This window comes from Fusarium solani, assembly GCF_023522795.1.
Source record: "Fusarium solani strain SB1 chromosome Unknown bctg00000004, whole genome shotgun sequence".
In the NCBI taxonomy this organism is placed as follows: domain Eukaryota; kingdom Fungi; phylum Ascomycota; class Sordariomycetes; order Hypocreales; family Nectriaceae; genus Fusarium; species Fusarium solani.
Genome location: NW_027072152.1, coordinates 3,439,181 through 3,456,141, shown reverse-complemented (window position 1 = coordinate 3,456,141; position 16,961 = coordinate 3,439,181). Strand labels below are relative to the sequence as shown.

At 55.0% G+C, this 16,961-nt stretch overlaps 6 protein-coding genes across 6 annotated transcripts; 1 reads left to right on the top strand and 5 right to left on the bottom strand.

Annotated features, from left to right (window-relative positions):
* Nucleotides 1-901: 901 nt before the first annotated feature.
* Nucleotides 902-3,882, bottom strand: MRS44_008174 (uncharacterized protein; the record flags this gene model as incomplete). Its single annotated transcript, XM_046270885.1, has 2 exons — nt 902-943; nt 1,021-3,882. The coding sequence occupies 2 exons, from the start codon at nt 3,880-3,882 to the stop codon at nt 902-904; spliced, it is 2,904 nt and encodes a 967-aa protein (XP_046133805.1).
* Nucleotides 3,883-4,488: 606 nt separating this feature from the next.
* On the top strand, nt 4,489-5,816 carry MRS44_008173 (uncharacterized protein; the record flags this gene model as incomplete). The annotated part of the gene is made up of 2 exons (XM_065620810.1): nt 4,489-4,560; nt 4,626-5,816. The coding sequence occupies 2 exons, from the start codon at nt 4,489-4,491 to the stop codon at nt 5,814-5,816; spliced, it is 1,263 nt and encodes a 420-aa protein (XP_065476882.1).
* Nucleotides 5,817-6,067: 251 nt separating this feature from the next.
* MRS44_008172 (uncharacterized protein) lies at nt 6,068-8,679 on the bottom strand (the record flags this gene model as incomplete). Its single annotated transcript, XM_046283519.2, has 4 exons — nt 6,068-7,723; nt 7,774-8,519; nt 8,568-8,616; nt 8,668-8,679. The coding sequence occupies 4 exons, from the start codon at nt 8,677-8,679 to the stop codon at nt 6,068-6,070; spliced, it is 2,463 nt and encodes an 820-aa protein (XP_046133807.1).
* A 699-nt stretch (nt 8,680-9,378) lies between these two features.
* MRS44_008171 (uncharacterized protein) lies at nt 9,379-9,842 on the bottom strand (the record flags this gene model as incomplete). Its single annotated transcript, XM_065620809.1, has 3 exons — nt 9,379-9,388; nt 9,443-9,492; nt 9,546-9,842. 3 exons carry the CDS (start codon nt 9,840-9,842, stop codon nt 9,379-9,381), a joined length of 357 nt encoding a protein of 118 aa, XP_065476881.1.
* Nucleotides 9,843-12,238: 2,396 nt separating this feature from the next.
* On the bottom strand, nt 12,239-13,641 carry MRS44_008170 (uncharacterized protein; the record flags this gene model as incomplete). Its single annotated transcript, XM_046269087.2, has 2 exons — nt 12,239-13,189; nt 13,306-13,641. 2 exons carry the CDS (start codon nt 13,639-13,641, stop codon nt 12,239-12,241), a joined length of 1,287 nt encoding a protein of 428 aa, XP_046133809.1.
* A 1,393-nt stretch (nt 13,642-15,034) lies between these two features.
* MRS44_008169 (uncharacterized protein) lies at nt 15,035-16,632 on the bottom strand (the record flags this gene model as incomplete). Its single annotated transcript, XM_065620808.1, has 4 exons — nt 15,035-15,536; nt 15,581-15,781; nt 16,113-16,369; nt 16,531-16,632. The coding sequence occupies 4 exons, from the start codon at nt 16,630-16,632 to the stop codon at nt 15,035-15,037; spliced, it is 1,062 nt and encodes a 353-aa protein (XP_065476880.1).
* Nucleotides 16,633-16,961: the final 329 nt, after the last annotated feature.

The window sequence follows — 16,961 nt, the reverse complement described above, 5'->3', positions numbered from 1 at the left end:
GATTGTTCAATTCCCATTCGAGCCTCGGAAACAGTCTAGACGCGAGCTGAAAAAGAAGAAGCAAGAATACGGGCATCGTCAAGCCCTTACGGGTGGTCGCCCGACTGGAGTACAGTAGCAAACCTGCACGATGGCATCATCTTATTCGAGTGTCAAAAGCCTCGGCTAGGCTAGGCTATTATAGGGTGTGTAGTGAAAGACGGGGTGCGTTAATGAGCCTGCTGACAGGCCCGAAAAGAGAACGAACCTATCGTCTTCCGTAAAAACCTTGGGCTCGTCTGATCGGTGCATGAGTGCCGATGGCATGAAATGTCTGTCAGTCATTGTCCGATCAACCTACGGGGAGGCTTGCAGTCTGCAGAGCAACACGAGGTAGCAGTCCGGTCTATGCTGTGACACCCAGCCAGTTGTCAGCCATTTCATCCTCAGCAGGTAACAGTAACATGTCCGTCTACCTTGCCTGCTATACCTGCCTACCTAGGCAGAACAGTACAGCCTCCCTCCCGTTCTACACGGCCTGCAGCCCCACACCGCCGTGCCGCCAAGCCCGTCTTTGTTCCGTTCATCGGCGGAGGACCACCCCCTCGTCACCCGCTCTGGCCGAGACACCCTCTGAAGACGTGGCTGCTCACGGGAGAAAAGCCCTTAAGGGTCCCCAACACCCATTCTCCATTGGAACCGTAGCATCGTGAGGCTAACTCCAAAAGCCAAACACGGGAATATCACGAGTGAAACCATCCAATAGCTTCAGGGCATGCCGTTAAATCAGTTGAACCTAAAAGCAAAACTCGTTTCCATTTACAACCCACAGGCCAATGTACCACACTCATTGGTTCCGCATCGGCCGAGTCTAGTGATTAACTCCCGCGTCTGTCTGACATCCATCCATCTCCTTCTTTCTCTACAGTCCCTCCCATCTCCGGTTGATTTGCTTTCTCCGTACCTGCAGAATCTAGTGTCAGCCAGCCGTTGTCTACACAAGCGGATGTCGCGGCAAGTCAAAAGAGTAAAGTCACTTACCATTGGTGACAGAAACAAAACGCCACCCAGCAGCGCCACCACAGTTGTCACCAGTGTCGCCTTGTTGAAGCCGTTTCCAAGAATATCAAACACTCCGCTCGGCGCAACCCGAGTGCCAAACACGTCCAAGCCATAAGCCACCACCAGACTCGTGCTCTCCACGATGGCTGGCGATGCAACGATGCCCTTGACGCCCAGCACGTTTCGCTGGTGCGAGACCACCGACTTGGGGTCGATCTCGATGCCTGGCGTGTACTTGATCAGGCCCTCAGCCTCCTTCTCAGCTGGGGTCGAGTCTCGGCCGACGGGCCGACGGGGGTCGAGGATCTGACGAGACAGACCGACGATGCCGTGAGACTCAGGAAGGTAACCCAGAACCTGACGGTTGGCAATACCCTGTCGAGTCTGTGTCACAGCAAGAGAGTCGAGCGGCTGAGAGAGAACATAAGCCTGCTCCTCAACCCAAGGCAGAGGAGGTCCACTCGGCGTGTCCACAGGCTTAAGCGATGAAAAGTTAACAGCATCGCCAAGAGGACCACGGTCGTTAGGCGAAGATGACTCGTAGAGATCAGATACAACGATCTGGTATCCCTTGATGGATCGCTTGGTGCCATCTTCGAGAGTATACTGCCCGAAGAAGGTGCATGCATACCAGTTCTCAGCCATGGTGCAAGAGATGGGCTTAGTCGAGTCGACGCCGGTATACGATGAAGCAGCCAGAACCTGGCCCGAAACGGTATCAACCAGCTGAACTGACAGGGTGGATTCAGCCTTATTGGCGGCAGCCACCACGATCGTGTTGGGGTTGAGGTACTTGTAGCTGACGCGACGGTCCGCCAGGACGCGACCAATAGAAGCCACGGGATCGTGGGTCGAAGGCTTGGCAATATCAACAATGGTCTGTCCAGGGAAGAGCTGAAGTTGCCAAACTTCCTCCTCAGAAACCTTGTTGTTCTCCTCGACAAACTTAACGCCCTTGAGGACATCGCCCTCGCCTCGGATGACGATGGTCTGATCAGGAGTCCAGCCAGCAGGAATAGGTCCGGCCTCACCATTGACACCAATGGGGAGCAGCCACTTGCCAGATGAGCTGTCGACGACGACGGTGCTGGACACAGGAGGCAGCGATCCAGGGGGCATCACCTCGACAACGTCGCCAGTGTCGCTCTTGATAGCAACGTATTCGCCCTTGGCTCCACGAAGAGTGACAATACCCTCATCCTTGGCGTAGATACCCTTGACGTCCAGAGTCTCGCCAGGGAGCTGAGGAAGAACAGACTTGGACCAGACAATCTGGCCATTGTGCTCAGTGCTGATTCCATACATGCGGCCACGTCGAGTCGCGAGGACGATGAGCTTGTTGAACCCAAAGGTATCTCGGTGAAGACCCTCCTTCTTACTAACGGGCTCACCACCCAAAATACTAGTCATAAAGCGCTCAGGGAGAGAGGCCAGGTAGTCGGGGAGGTATTGAAGGTCGTCAATATGACGGGTGACGCGGTGAATGTAGGCCTCGATGGGGTTGGTGTGAGCCTCCTGCTCAAGGACCTTGGCGAGGTTCTCGCTGCCAGGAACATCGGCCCACACAGCGGCAACGGCAGCGCTGAGGCCTTCAGGACGCTTCCAGGCGACCTCGCCATTGCGCACAAGAACCCAGTCCTCCGACTTGGTAAGGGCGGCAGCTCTGACAGCAAATCCTTCACCGCCGGGCTTCTTGAGGACTTCAGCAACGGCGTGGACGGCCTCAATGTCACCAGCAGGCTTGGTGGGCCATCGGGCAAGAACAGCATGCGACTCAGAAGACACAACCAGAGTCTCGCCCTCAGTAATGCGAGCAAAGTAGACGTTGGCTCCCTCAGAGCTGGTCGAGATGGCGCCGAGGCCAGACAGGTGAGGCAGCTCGTAAGCCTTGGAGATTTGGTTGCTCTTCAAGTTGGTGTGATAAACCTCAGCCTTGTTGCCCGTCTTGGTTCGAGTGTGGACGAGAAAGTGCGGCTGCGACTGAACAAGATGCGGGGCATGGATCGTGACAGAGACGGCCTCGGCGGGGAGCTTGAGCTCCTGGGTCGTCTTGCTGCCCAGAACGTTGATCTTGAGCTTGGACAGGCTGGCATCAGCCCACGCGAGGATGGGCGCCGCCGAGTTGGCGCCAACAAACATGACGTCCTTGGGTCCGTGGACATCGCCCTTGGTTCCAATCGACAGGTCGTCCACGCGCGTTCCAGACATGGTATCGAGAGCGGTGACCTTGAGGCTGTAGGACGAGGGGGATCCGTGGAGGCTGACAACGTAAATCTTGGAGATGTCGGTGGAAACCTGGAGGGGGATGTTCTTGGCCACCTCGCGGAACTCCCAGACGACCTGGCCGAGGGTGCCGTGTATACGTCGCAGAACCGTCGAGCCGTCCTCCTCAAACAGGACCAAGACATCCTTCCTCGAGCTCTCAGTCAACTCCAGAATCTCCAGGTCCTTGACCTCGCCCTTGAATTCGTTGTGCCAGACATTGCGGCCCGTCAGAGCATCCCAAGCCTGGACGCGCGCGCCGTGTGCAGCAGCAACCCAGTGCTCCCCCTCAGCAGCGCGCAAGAAGCCGCCGCCATTGGAGATGTCATCCGAGATCTGCTGGCGCCAGACAAGCGCACCGTTACTAGGATTCACAGCGCCGACGACGCCGACGTCGCTGAGTGTGTAGAGCAGGCTCGCCTTGTCCTGCTTTCTCGGTCGGTGGAAGAAGGTGGTCTCGACCTGGGGGACGCCGACGAGCGCGTGGTGGAAATCGATGTGGCCGACCTCGTCCTGGAACACGGCCGCGCCGAGGGACGAGAGCCCCAGGAGGAGCAGTGGTTGTAGTGATAGCCGCATGATGGTGTTGTGAGGGGGCGTTGTGCGGCTTCACTTGACGCTTTGGAGCTTCGATAGCTGGCTTGATGCATCATGACGGCAACCTGTTCGTTGCGCAATGCTTAGTCATCGAGATTGGGGTGTAGGGTAATCAACTTGGTGGCTGCCGACCATCAACTCAGCTCTTATGAAGGAGGACATAGTTGCCCCAGGTTTAAATGGTTTGAGAAACATGAATGAATTAGATTGAATGAATTATTTAAATAGCTAGTAAATCTAGAAACACAGATCAAGTGAACTGGGCGGTGTAGCATGTATGAAATACTCTATCCATCTCGTCGATACCAACCATGACCACGAGTCAAGGGCTATCACCTGTCGCGTGCTTCACATAAAATTAAACGCAAAACCAGAAATGTTTCATCTACCGTCAGGTTTATTCCTTTCATAAACTTGAATCTTTGAATTTCATCCAATAGTTCTAGATTGTCAATATCTTTTGTTCTACACAAGACATATGTCATGAGACACCTTCACGCGGCTCCTTGATAGATCGCGTGCCACTAACCACAACCTCATGTCTCAACCTTCAACTTGGCACATCAACCATAAGTACTAAAATCCAACATGGACCTCGTAGAAATCTCTCTCATAGTTCTCGAGCTCTTACCTGTGTGTTCAGAGACCTGGGCTGGTAGTGTCTTCTAGCATCCCACCCCGATATCCTTCGAAACTCGTGTTAGACTATAGACTTGAACGAATAGAGTCTGCCAAAGACCCAAGACACTCTCACATCTCTTCAGTCTTTCCACTCCCCCGAGTCACACAGCCAGTCGCTACAGAGAAACAATGGAGGCAAGTCTAACCTCGACACCAAAAACTCCCACTTACACAACCAGCCTCGATCCCTCATCCCATCCTGGACCACAACCCCTCTCCCCGGTATCGTCCTCTCTGCCAGCGGTCTCCTCGCCCTAGCCGATCTCCGCACAATCTCCCGTCGCACAGCCCTCGTAGGTGGTGCTTCATGGGTTGACGCTCTTGTGCTCGCCCCTGGTCTGCACTACCAGCAAGCTTGCGACGACTTTGAACGCGAGGCCCCTATTGGTCTAGTCGCCCTACCCGTCGAGGCTTTCAATGGCGTGCGTTATGCAGTCAAGAATAGTATAACGGCAAGCTATCTTGTGGCTCTTTGCAGCCAGAGTCCAGAAGGTATTGTGACGTTGGACGTTGGGCTAGACATGCCTTGGAGGGTAGCAAAAGCCTTCAAAAAGCTGTTCAAGAAACGAAAGCTTGAAGATGAAGAGGATGAGAACGAAGACAATGATGACTGGGACGCCCTACCTGACGTCGACTGGTTAAGCCATCTCCTCTACCTCGTCAGTCCCCTCCTCACAGTGTCTTCCCTCACATTCATGATCCTCTTTGAGGACTGGTGGGGTCTGGCCATCCTCCTGACGCTCATAACCTCGCGAATCCTTAACGTCTGGGCCATCAAACACCGCACACAATCACCAGGCCATACTCCCCACGACCACCGCGTCACCGAGTACATCGTCGATCTCGGTGGAGGCCATGCCGTACGTCTTCGAGGTCCAGATGCAGATCTTCAGGCCCTCGTGACACATGCCTGGCTGCGTGCTCAGTCGCACATCGACGGGTATCTCGAGGCGATAGCCAAGCTGCTGGTGTACCTCACTGCCGCGCTGGGAGGAAACATGACCCAGGCTGGGGCTATCGTTCTTGTTGGACTATTGCTTATAAGCGCTGCCCTGTTGGGTTTGAGCAACGCCCATGCTAGAGGCATTCGCGTGCATGGCCGGTATGCATTACCCGAGACGGAGAATACAAAGAAGAAAAACACCAGTTCAGGGACAAGTCGTGGGAGTAGCACAGCCATGAGAGAGGCAAGCACAGCATCAGTCCCACGGAACCGAGTTGCTGGAACACCATAACGTTACCGTCACTAAGAAACAGGGTGCACAATGCTCTGGTTACGCTTGTCGTCCGTTAATTCATAGAAACTACCCATTATCAACTCCTGTAGCAATAATACTGTACAAGCCCAGTTCCGTTCATGTGCGGCCCAAAAAGAGTACCAACCAAGATTCTTCTCTTCACACTTCTAAGCCGATCGTATCCATCGCCTTTAGGTCTAGGAGAAAAAATCGAATAATTCCGTATCCATGTCTGTCAAGGTTGCATTCTAGGCCTCCTCTGACTTTGGTTCATCGGTCTGCATGGGCTCGGGAGCGGTGGGCGCCTCTGCTGCTGGTGCTTCGGCTGCAGCAGCTTCAGGCACAGGCTCCTCAGGCTTCGCCTCTTCCGTGGCCGCAGGTTCTTCTGCAACCATAGGTTCATCTATAACCATAGGTTCTTCCGCAGGGCCTGCTGGTGGTTCGGATGGTATCAAGGCCGACTCAGGGGCTGGCTCCGGGGTGGATTCAGGTGCGGACTCAGGCGCGGACTCAGGCGCGGGTTCAGGCACGGGCTCAGATGCAGGTTCGGGGGCTGGTTCCGCAGCTGGCTCGGCGACAACTTCAGCAACAGGTTCTGGCACCGGGGCTGACACTTCGCTCGGCTTCTGTTCGGACTGGCGGTCAAGCTCGCCCATCAAGTCGCCAAGCAAGTCAGGCTCCTCAACGGGAGCTGGCTCCTCCTCCTTGATCTCGGGTTGGGCCTCGGTCTGAGGTTCGGGCTGAGGTGATATAGGCTTGACTTCCTCAACGCTAGTCTCCTGGATAGTCGTCTCAGCTGGGGGCTCAGCTGGGGGCTCCTCAATCTGAGGAGCAGCTACTGGGGCATCAGTCACTGGGACATCGGCTACTTCAGAGGGTGCTCCGATGAAAGAGGCCGAGTCTTCAGGCTTGATAGTATCCTCAGTCAGGCCAGTATCCATCTGCTCAAAGGGTGGTCTCTCGGGGACTGTCGTAGCCTCCTCGCCAGACTGACTCTCTGCCGTTGGTCTGATATCGCTTCCAGGAGCCGAGGTACTTGGTTCGCCAGCACTTGGTGTGGTTGCAATATTGCCGACCTGCTCAGGTGGGGGTGGTAGCAGTGCGTCGTTGGCAGTTGGCTCCAAAGTCGGCACATCGCGCTCAATTGCAGCCTCAGGGGCATCTCCAACAACTGTCGATGGCGGCTCGGCCACAGTTGAGTCTGTTGTCTCAGATACCACAGGTGCCACAGCCACCACGGGTACTGGAGGAACCTCTGGAACCTTGCCCGCCTCGAAAGGAGCATCGATAGCGGCCTTCACCAGCTTCTCTTCCTCTGTTGCAGGCACTGGTGCCTTGTCTGCCTCAGCAGGAGTGTCCAATACTGTCGCAAGTAACTTCTCCTCGCTCTTTTCTACAGTAGGCGAGGGAAGAATGACGTTCTTCAGCGGGCTGCCCTCAAGTCTTGAGCCTCCAGGAGTGAGGTTCAACGGAGGAGGAGCAAGGTTGAGAGGGCTTGGTTGTGGGGGCTGTGGTGAGGTATCCTCTTTCATCTCGACATCGGGTTGTTCGGTTGGAAGAGCGGCCGTGTCAGGGGTCGGGACAGGTGCTGGTGCCGGGACTGGAGCTGCAGCTGGAGCCGCGACCGCAGCCTCCGGAGCTGTAGTCGGAGCTTGAGCTGGAGGCGGAACCACAGCGGGAGCAGAAGTGGGAGCAGGAGCGGGAGCTGGGGCCGCATCTGTCATCTCATGATCTTGCGTCTTGGTGTTGTCGCCACTTGGTTGACTCTCTGCCGCTGGTGTTCCTTCACCCTCCTCGCCCTCTTCTCCCTCTTCACCATCCTCGTCATCGTCATCGTCATCATCGTCGGCATCGGGCATGGGGCTATCCTGGTTCGCCGAGTCTTCGCGCTCTTGCTTAATAGCCTATATACAGTTAGCAATCGAGAGTAAATACCCATGACGCGGGATCTTACGGCTTCCGCAGCGTGCTCAGGCTTAACGGGCGCAGCCGGAGCAGCTCCATTTGCTGCGCCAGCAGGTGCCGCAGGTGCAGGCGCGCCAGCCTCCGGAACGGGGTTCTTGATCTTCTTCTTTCCTCTGCCAGGACCAGCCTTGGCCTTTCTCTTGGGAGGAGGAGGTCTTCGTCTCGATGACTGTGGCGTCGCGGCAGCCATCTCAAGACCGGGCCCGGGCGCAGCTTCGATCCTCGTCGAGATGATTTCGCCCTGAACCTGCTGTCCATCTGCCAGCGTGACCTCTTCCGTGTATGGGTTTCCAGCGGCATCAATCCTCCTCACTGTCGCTCTCGTGACCGTCGGGCCCTGAACCTTATCCTCGACCGTCCGGCTGGCAATCGTCACGGTATTCTTGCGTCGCTTCGCGAGGTGGGAGGTAGAAGGCGTGTCGACGTTGCGAGGCATCTGCTTCCAGACCTTGATGCTAAAGCCCTTAACACTTGTGTCCTCCTCCTTCTTCTCCAGCTTCTCGGGAACCGCCTCAGCATCAGCCTCTTCCTCCTCGGCCGGCGCAGGTCGCTTATAGAGTCTACCGGATCGCGCGGCTGCGAGAAGTTCCTGGCTATGCGGTGGGAGCAGGTTCGAGTCTTTGGGCATGCCGTGGATGAGCTCGATGGACCAAATGTCGTTCTTCTGAGGCTGTTCCTGTTGCGGAGGGGGCACCACATTCACCCACTCGTGGCGCCATTGTCGCACGGGGAGACCTTTGACGAGTTAGTATGTATTGAATCTGGCGATCGGTGATATCGCACCTTCGAAGTCATCGTGTTCGGCGTATCCAGAACGGTTGGCGCGTCGCGTCTATCACGTCAGTCGAGGCTTGCGGCAGGCAGCAATTAAGAGGCAACATACTCCCGGGGCCATCGCGGCGGATGAAAGAGCGCAACGGCTCGTGCAGTGACGTTAATGCAGGCAAGTTGGGACGGTTTTCCGTGATTGGGTGGCGTGGCGCTGGTGAGAATAAACTGCTTCTGGGTCTGTATTGTACGAGGCTGAGAGGCTTGTCGCGAGTCGCGATGGAGATTCCAGTGGTTGATGCCAACTGGCCAATTAAATGTGGCGATAGCCGGCTGACATAACACACAGAACTTTTTGAGCTGGGTTGCGCAACGTGAATGGCATGGACGAAAAACTTCACAGGTGAACAATGGCAGCTGTAGAGAGAATTTTTAACGGAAGGTTCTGGGGAGTTGAGATTATAATGTCCTACGTTGTAGTCGTCGTCCCATCACTCTTAAGAATACACTGAAACTGGGGATGAAAATGGCCCGCAACCACAACCAACCGAAGCCAGTCCCAGCAAAGCACAGCAATAGACCTTCAAATAGTAGAGAAGCCAAGCCAGGAAGAATTGAGATTCGCCGTCTAACGTTAATGTCCCCAACCGTGATGCACCCTCCTTGTTCAGGTTCGGCGCAGCCCTCACGGTCCGCCGTCGCCCTCAAAACCCTTGTGTGGTATCCGATACATATACATAGCTCCCCAAAGTCCTACTGTACACTCGATTCGTCTCTTGGTTTTTTATTTGAGTTGGATGGAAGATGTCGTCGTGTTTCGGTCCGTTCAGTCGTAACTATGCAGTTGTCAGTATTGTTCGGAGATCTTCGATATGGGCGCTGTGACATACCCCTGCTCCTTCTGCCTCACGATCCCTCCATGCTTGCCCGTCTGCTTGCCCTGGTCCAGATATCAGTATTTACCTCGTTGCTCCCTCGAAAGCCAATACTTACAGAGATCCCACCCTCGACAACTAACCGATCCAGCTGGTAGAACTGGCTAATGACTGTTTGCCTCTGCTCCACCGTCAGCTCCCAGCCCTCGACCTGACAAAGGTTGTGTATCCTCACCTTCATGCCCTGAAGCTCCTTCAAACCATGTTGAACCAGCTCCTGCACCTTTCGCGGATCCTGCTCGTCCTTGTGCTCTCGGAACGCATCCCTCGTCCGTCGCTTCGCATACTCGCGGAAGTTGTACGCGGCGAATTGCTCGCCTTGCCGTAATAATTGGCGGTACTGCAAAAACTCCATCGTCAGCAATCTCAAAATCCACCGAAGCCTTCAAGAAGCGACATATCAAAGATCTCTGCCCGCTTGAATTTTTGCACCGAGGCAACTGGTCCAAGAGAGAGAAACTGAGCATCGGGGGCGACTCACGAGTGATCGTACTTGCTGCGGCATGTCGCCCTTGAGAGTTGCAACAACAGACATTATCCGGGATGGTTGTGGGTTGCGAGGAACGGCTGGGGAAGAGATTCGCGACTGGCTTGGGAGTGTCCGATGATGCAAGACATTTGGCGATGCGAGTTCGGTGTTAGTCGGGGCGGAGAAATTTGCCGCTCCGGCCGGCATTTCCGGGGGGGGCTAGTATCCGCACTGTACATCTCGGCCTCATGAGGTGTAAGAACACAGTGTGTCGGTGATGCTACTCTTCGGTCGCCCATCCGGTGAAGATCTCGGGGTTTCCATTGGCATCAAAACTCGGCTTTTTGTTACATCATCAGAAATATCTGGACTGCAATTCGCCCTTTTGTCAAGGCCGCGGACGTGTTTGCTCCAGTTCGATATGCCTTCTCGGACCAATGCCCAAGACATCACATTTACAATCAAGCCATACCCTGGAATATCCTTTGGGCGGTTATTTGTCCAAGCATGGCAGGAACTGGAGGAAGAATTACTACCGTTTGCAAGTATGCAGCTCTACTTGGCAGAGCGTATGGGTGGTACAAGTTGTAAATGGAAATAGTTAAAGAGTAACATCGGGACCTTACGCATATTTCTACCTGGGTAGGTATGTGGCCAACAGTGAGAAGGCAATTCGACATTTTGAGCAAGTGCTCGAGCAGGAACAGACACAGACCCATGATAGGTAGAAGGGAAAATGTAAAAAAAATGCCCCAAACATAGAGAAGGGAATACACCAAGGGCTCTTCTCCGTGCTTAAGAGCAGAGAAACTGGCGAGTTCGCATTTTCACAGTCGGCCGACCGTTGCACCCCAAAGACAACAACTGCGTACCTATGTAGGGAGCCTCCATGTGCCTAACCGTTTGTCTCGGGCAACGCACCTCAAGGAATCTCGGCTGCATCAAAGTCAACGCCTCCAGCTGCAACCCGCCCCTCTAGAAAACCTCTCTGTCACCCAGACCAAGAAAAAAATGGCATACTGTAGGCAACGAGAACTTTGCCGGGCTATAGGGACGTAATTTAGAGTGAAATAAATAAATGATACTCTAAAGTCTATATATGATCTGATATTTATCATCATAAGCCTTTTATGCTATGGTTCTATGGATCAAAAACGTAGAGTACTTGCGAAGTGTGCCATTTTTTTCGTGGACCACTAGTCTGGCTCCATCAAGACATTTGCCATCACTTGCATAAACATGGCCACGAGGATATGATACTTTTGACCATGGCATTCCACGAGTCCTCCCTTGCAGCAGTGTTCTGTTTATCCTACCATACGCTACAGATATCAAGAATTCAGGGCATACATATATGGACTAAGAAGAGGCGATCACAGCATGATTCGTATGTTGTCTCGGACTCATAACCTCTCGTTTCTATTGGCGGAATGCAAGAGACTCACATGCAAGGGGTTCAATATGGTCAAGATATGATTCAATTTCCAAGAAGATCCAAGTACCTAGATGTGATCGATATGGATGGCCTCGTTGAGCATCGGGTTGCTGGTTGCATCGGGAGTCTGCATACGCAACCTCGAAACCACTGCAGCTTTTCACGAATTCGGTCAAGTCCATACCCATGATGCTCGTGAATACGATAAATGACAACATTTTGGTGGTTGGCTAGTGGCCAAGGTTACACACCAGGAACCCCTAGTAGTATCGGAACCCCTTGCATATGACAGTAGTTGGCCTGGAACTAAACTTGCGCCATGCTCGAGATGCTCCGCTCCCATGTGCCCTTGGATCCCTTGCATCGAGATTGGGTTGCAGTCGCTTCGATGCACCAGCTTTTCGATGAGATGCACGTTACTCCGAACCGGTGAGATGCAACCCCAGGCCGGCTGGCCTCAGCAAGCATGACATCGCCTCATGCATGCAAGAGTTTCTGAGACCGAACAAACGGTCGAGAATTGACGCCATGCTCCTCTCCCATGAACCACAGCTGCGGTGCGCGTCCTGCCGTGCGCTTGGACATGTTGCCGTATGTCAGGGGAGGACCGAAGCGGAGGGACGTGGGTGGTCGTAGGCCGTGCGCCATACATGTCGGATCTCATATGCAACGTGCTGCATGAGATGCGCTTGAGCCCGTTGAGGCTGAAAAAGCGAACGGGAAGCGACATCAATCACTCGGAAACGGCATCTTGGGCTGCAATAGAGCCCGTATTGAGCACTTGGATTGGGCACGAAATAGGACATCTAGACACGGCACTTAGGCCGGGCCTGCACCTGCGCATTCTCTAACTGACCGGGCCATTGAGGAGCTTGCAAGCGTTCATGATGGCTCGGAACTGTTCCTCTTGCTTGGCAAGCTCGTCGTCTTGTTTCCCGTTGGATGGTGTAGACACGGATGAGATTGCCGTCTCCAGGGATTCAGACGAGAATCCGTTGGTGGCTAGCATCTGACTGAGTCGTGTCCCATCTCCGAGATCGGTCGTCAATTGCCCTGTAAAGGCGTATTGCTTGAGGTTCTGGTTTGGCTTGACAATAGTCAAGGCCTTGGTCGGTTGCTCCGCCGACAAGGGAGGGACGAAACAAAGGTTGGTCACTGAGGCATTGAGGCTCGCGACCTCGGTCGGATGGGAGTTCTCAGCCAGACTCCACCGTAAGATCTTGCCGCTGGTGTGCCCAGACAGAATCGAAGTGCCGTCATATGTTACAGCGAGGCACGATGGCTGGCCGGCTTCTGGATCTGAGACAGCCAGCGGGGCGCTGACTTGCACGACAATGGATGGCAGCTCCGTGCTGCGGGAGCCAAGCACCGGCTTCTCGCCACCATACAGCTCGATCAGGGAGACGGCGCCATCCTCAGAAGAAACGAAAAGAGCCCTGGCACTCGGATCGAGACGGGCGCAGAGGGGAAAAGCGGGGAAGAGCAACGTCCGGAGAAGCTGACCGGTCTGATAGTTCCAAATGATGCATGTCTTGTCCTTGCTGGCAGACACGCATATGCTGGTTTCCGGGTTGGTGCTGGGGCCGACGGTCAAGCTGGTGATGGCACCCCGGTGGTTGGACAGTGTCAGGTCGGGTTCGTGCTCCCCTTGAACATTGAACTCAAGCAGGCGTGACAATGACCAGACGTTTATGTTGGAGTCTTCGGATCCGGACAAGATGTGATAGGGCGTCACAGCCAAGCAGGAAACAGCCTGAACATGGCAAGGCGGCGTCGACACTTGTCGGCCCGTGCACGTCTGTCACTTGTCAGTATTCACATTCAAACCAATGGCTTGCGTCACGTCTGTGTGCATGTCATACACGCGGAGACGGGAGGGACAAAGTTGGGGGACGAGATTGAGACAGTACTGACCTCCCACAAAAACAGCCTTCCTTCTGCGGAGCCTAGGACCAACACTTGGCCAGCGAGGGCCAGGCTGCGGATCCTGTCCGGGAAGGGTACGAGGGCCTCTTGGTTGCCACGCACGCGGGAGTAGACATGAACATGTGCCTTTTGGTCCTGTGCGGCAAAAATGTGAGTCTGGCTGACGGCTAAGCCGTTGACAGGAGTGGAGCTCTTCTTGAAAGACGCCTTGATGGTGTGAGACGGGGTGAGGGAGTGAGAGTAGATGCCGACATCCTTGGAGACGGCAGTGTTTGCGGCGAGAGGAGGGCCGCAGATGGCCGAGATGAACTCCTGGGACAACATTCTGTGGACGTTTCGTTGTGGGCTTGTGGTGGGTGGTATCGTAGGTGACCAAGCCAGATGCCTCGAGATGATTGATCGGCAGCAGTACTTGCCTGGTTGCCTATGTCGTGAAGAAGCTGGGTTCAATCACAAGCCAGGCTCACCGCTGAGCTCTGTTGTCAAAGGGGCTTGATGATGCCTCAGTCGAGGAATGCTTGGTTGGTCAGAGTTGCACGTGTGCCAAAGACGTCCGAGAAGCTGGGATCCAAGGGCCTGAGCGATTGGTTCCAAGACTCTAGAAAACCGTTGCGGAGACTGCCCAGAACGCCAAAACAAGCAAACACGACTAGGTGGCCAGTTGCTGCAGAAGCCGTGTCGACGTGAAATATCCAACACTTACAACTCGCAAGTGGGCTGGGTTGGTGTCGAGCCAATCAGACGCCGCTGCTGGACCTTCTTCTCAACGGCCGCGCTCTTGCGTGCTGAAGCCTACAGGGACTCTATAGGGCTGGAATGGCGGAATGGCACGAGGTGGCCAGGGGTAATGTTTCTCGTCGTCTTCGCGAAGGTGAGAATGGAGCTTGGGGATATTAAAGAAGAAGACTTTTTTCTGTTGTTTGCTTCGCTAAAAGGATGAACCTGGTTGCTCGTGTCGCTAGCCTGGGAAGAATTTGGCAAGAGCTTTCTTTTTTGGCAGGTTGGTGGAGCGGCGCCAATCCCAGCCGCGGGCGGTGTGGCAGCCGCTAGGCTAGCGCCCTGTCGACGCCGAATTCCATGTTTGCCGCTGCGGCTGAGTAGCCCAGTGTTTGAGGCGGGTGATTCACCGTGTGTGGCTGTTGCCTTTTGCGCCCTTTATCGTCCATTGAATTCCAAGCCGCTCAGTGCCAATTGAAAACCTTTACTGTACTTGGTCTGTCGGAATTGATTGAGCTCATCCCCAAGCTCCGGTCGAGCTCCCCGGCCGCCCGTTGTGCCCCAGCGCTGCCCTGCAGAACGAACCCTGTAGCGCCTCATAGCGGCCTGTCGCTCCCTTGATTGGGATTTTCAGGACATTTGATGTCCGGGGCGTTTGTGCAGGGAGCTGAAATGCCATTTCCCAGGTCGAGGGGACGACGTGATGTTCTGGGCAGTGTTGGTCCCCAAGTTATAGTGGTTGCCCTTGCTGAATGCCCTGAAGCTTCAGGGGACTCTCTCATCAACCTCTAACCACCCTCCAGGACCTCTATGGATCTCATTACCTACAGGCCGTTTGCTTCATTGCTTTTCCTTCGTCATCCCCTCATCCATGTTCCCTCCAGCTGCTTACCCCTTGCTCCACGCCCCTAGGCGGCTTCAAGTTAAGCATGTCTTGCGGTAGTCCTTCTGGGGGCATATTCCTTTTTCCTCTCCTCAGCGCTGAGCTCCTCGTCATTTATCACATCCCCTGCTGTCCTCGCCTTGCTTCTCCCGCCTGAGGATCAAGCTTGATAGGGTCCTGGATAGCTTTTTCCGCATTCCAAGGCCCCATCCGTGGATCCGTCAGCTCCATCTGTTCGAAAAATTCTGACAAACTTTGACAGCAGCAGGCGAGTTGTGATAGAATCGTGTACAAAGACGTGGCGGATCGAGGACGACAAGAGGTCATCGGCCGCCCTGCCGCGTGCAGCGCATCGAAAGTGTATCTGGCTTCGGCACGGCAAGAAAGTGACATCGTCTCTCGCGGCTCTTTACTCTCCGCCCCCAGGCGGTACGGTACGGGTACGGTACCTGCAATGGCTGCCATGCGGACGCTCAGGGAGCCATGTGGCATCGGTGTGTTTGCGAAATAGATGACCATCCGTGGGGTGCAGTGCATGCCGGGGCTGTTGTCCTCGTCGACGACCCGGAAACGCTTGACCTTTGCATCCGTCACCGCGCCTGGCGACGAGGACATCCGCCTGCGCTCTGATCCTAGTGGTCTCCCTGCTTACGCTGTACGCACCTAATGGCGTTTCGGACGCTACCTGCTGCTGTCTCGGTTGTTCGCAGGGCTCGAGAGTGTCCTGCTTCTGCTCGCAGCCCAAGGCCGAGACCTGACCCCGATGACGACGAGAGTTCAACTCGCATGCCAGTCTCTCGTTTCAGCCACGGCACCATGGCAGCCTCGATGCCCATGGGACGAAGACGCAGCTCGTGATCGCATCTGGCCTAGGAGAGCTGCAGACGGGACACTTGAGTGCTTACCAAGGTACCAGAGCGTCACGGTCGTAAGTGGCCGAACGGGGTTTCACAGACAGTGATTGTGCTCGAACCATATCGCCCCCAGAGGCTGCGCCAGGCAGGACGCCTCTCAATTTCAGTGACGCGAAACGGCGGGTGGCTCGTCTCCTGTCTTTCTCAGGGTTCCCTCATTAAACCTCGCGCATATCCAACTTGTGCGGCCCGTGTCGATTTCGGGGCTAGTTGACGGATTTGGGCTATGGAGCGCTTGTCTGGGTGCGGAATGGAATCCATTCTGTCCACAATGCCCTTACGCACGCACACACATGCTCAAGGTTCCAGTTCCCGCCCTTGTGGGCGGTGGACTGCGAGACGCAGACGCAAACGCAGACGCAGACGCAGGCAGCTTGGCACGGGTATGACAGTTCCCAGTGCTGGACGGGTCACCAACACGGCTCCAGCGGTACACACTCTGCTGCACCTGTACCATCTGTACGCTCGCGGCATTTGCCTGCTTGAGTTCCTTGTGAAAGCCGGAGCTTGATTGCTCGGTGGAGCCGGCCGGAGATATCTGGCACAGCAGCCTTCATCATCAGAAACCCGGACATGGAAGTATCGCTGTGCTTCGATGGAGAAGATGATCTCCCTTGGACACCCCCCTTTGGCGTCTGTCTCCCTTGCCTTTCTTTTTCGTCTTGCTGCTCTCAACTCAAGGATCAGCAGCTTCCAAACCTTCCAATCGAGAAGAGTCGAGGCCCGCTGGAGCTGTGATCCTTGTTGGCCCGGGGCCCGGGACCTGTTTTGCTTTTGGAGAGCGAGAGGAGAGTCCATCATTGTTTTGCTTTTTCGCGGTGCAACCATCTCCTCCCCGGCAGCGCCACTCGACTTCTCACCTCATTCCTCTTGTCAGGCAGGTCAGGGCGCGCCGTTAGTTACATTATTTGCTCTCGTCTCCCTCCGTATCACGTCTTCTCTTTTCCTGGCTCTGCCATGTGCGACAGACCCCGCCCCGTTCTCTGCCCAGTGCGGCCCCGTCCCTGGAGATTTACATGGCTGAGCGACATAAGCATCCATTCTTCCTCCCTTGAGCCCTGTCTTGTCTGTTCCTGTCCTTCAGTTGTTTGTCTTGTCTTGCCCTCTCGCTCTGTGCCCACTCATAGATC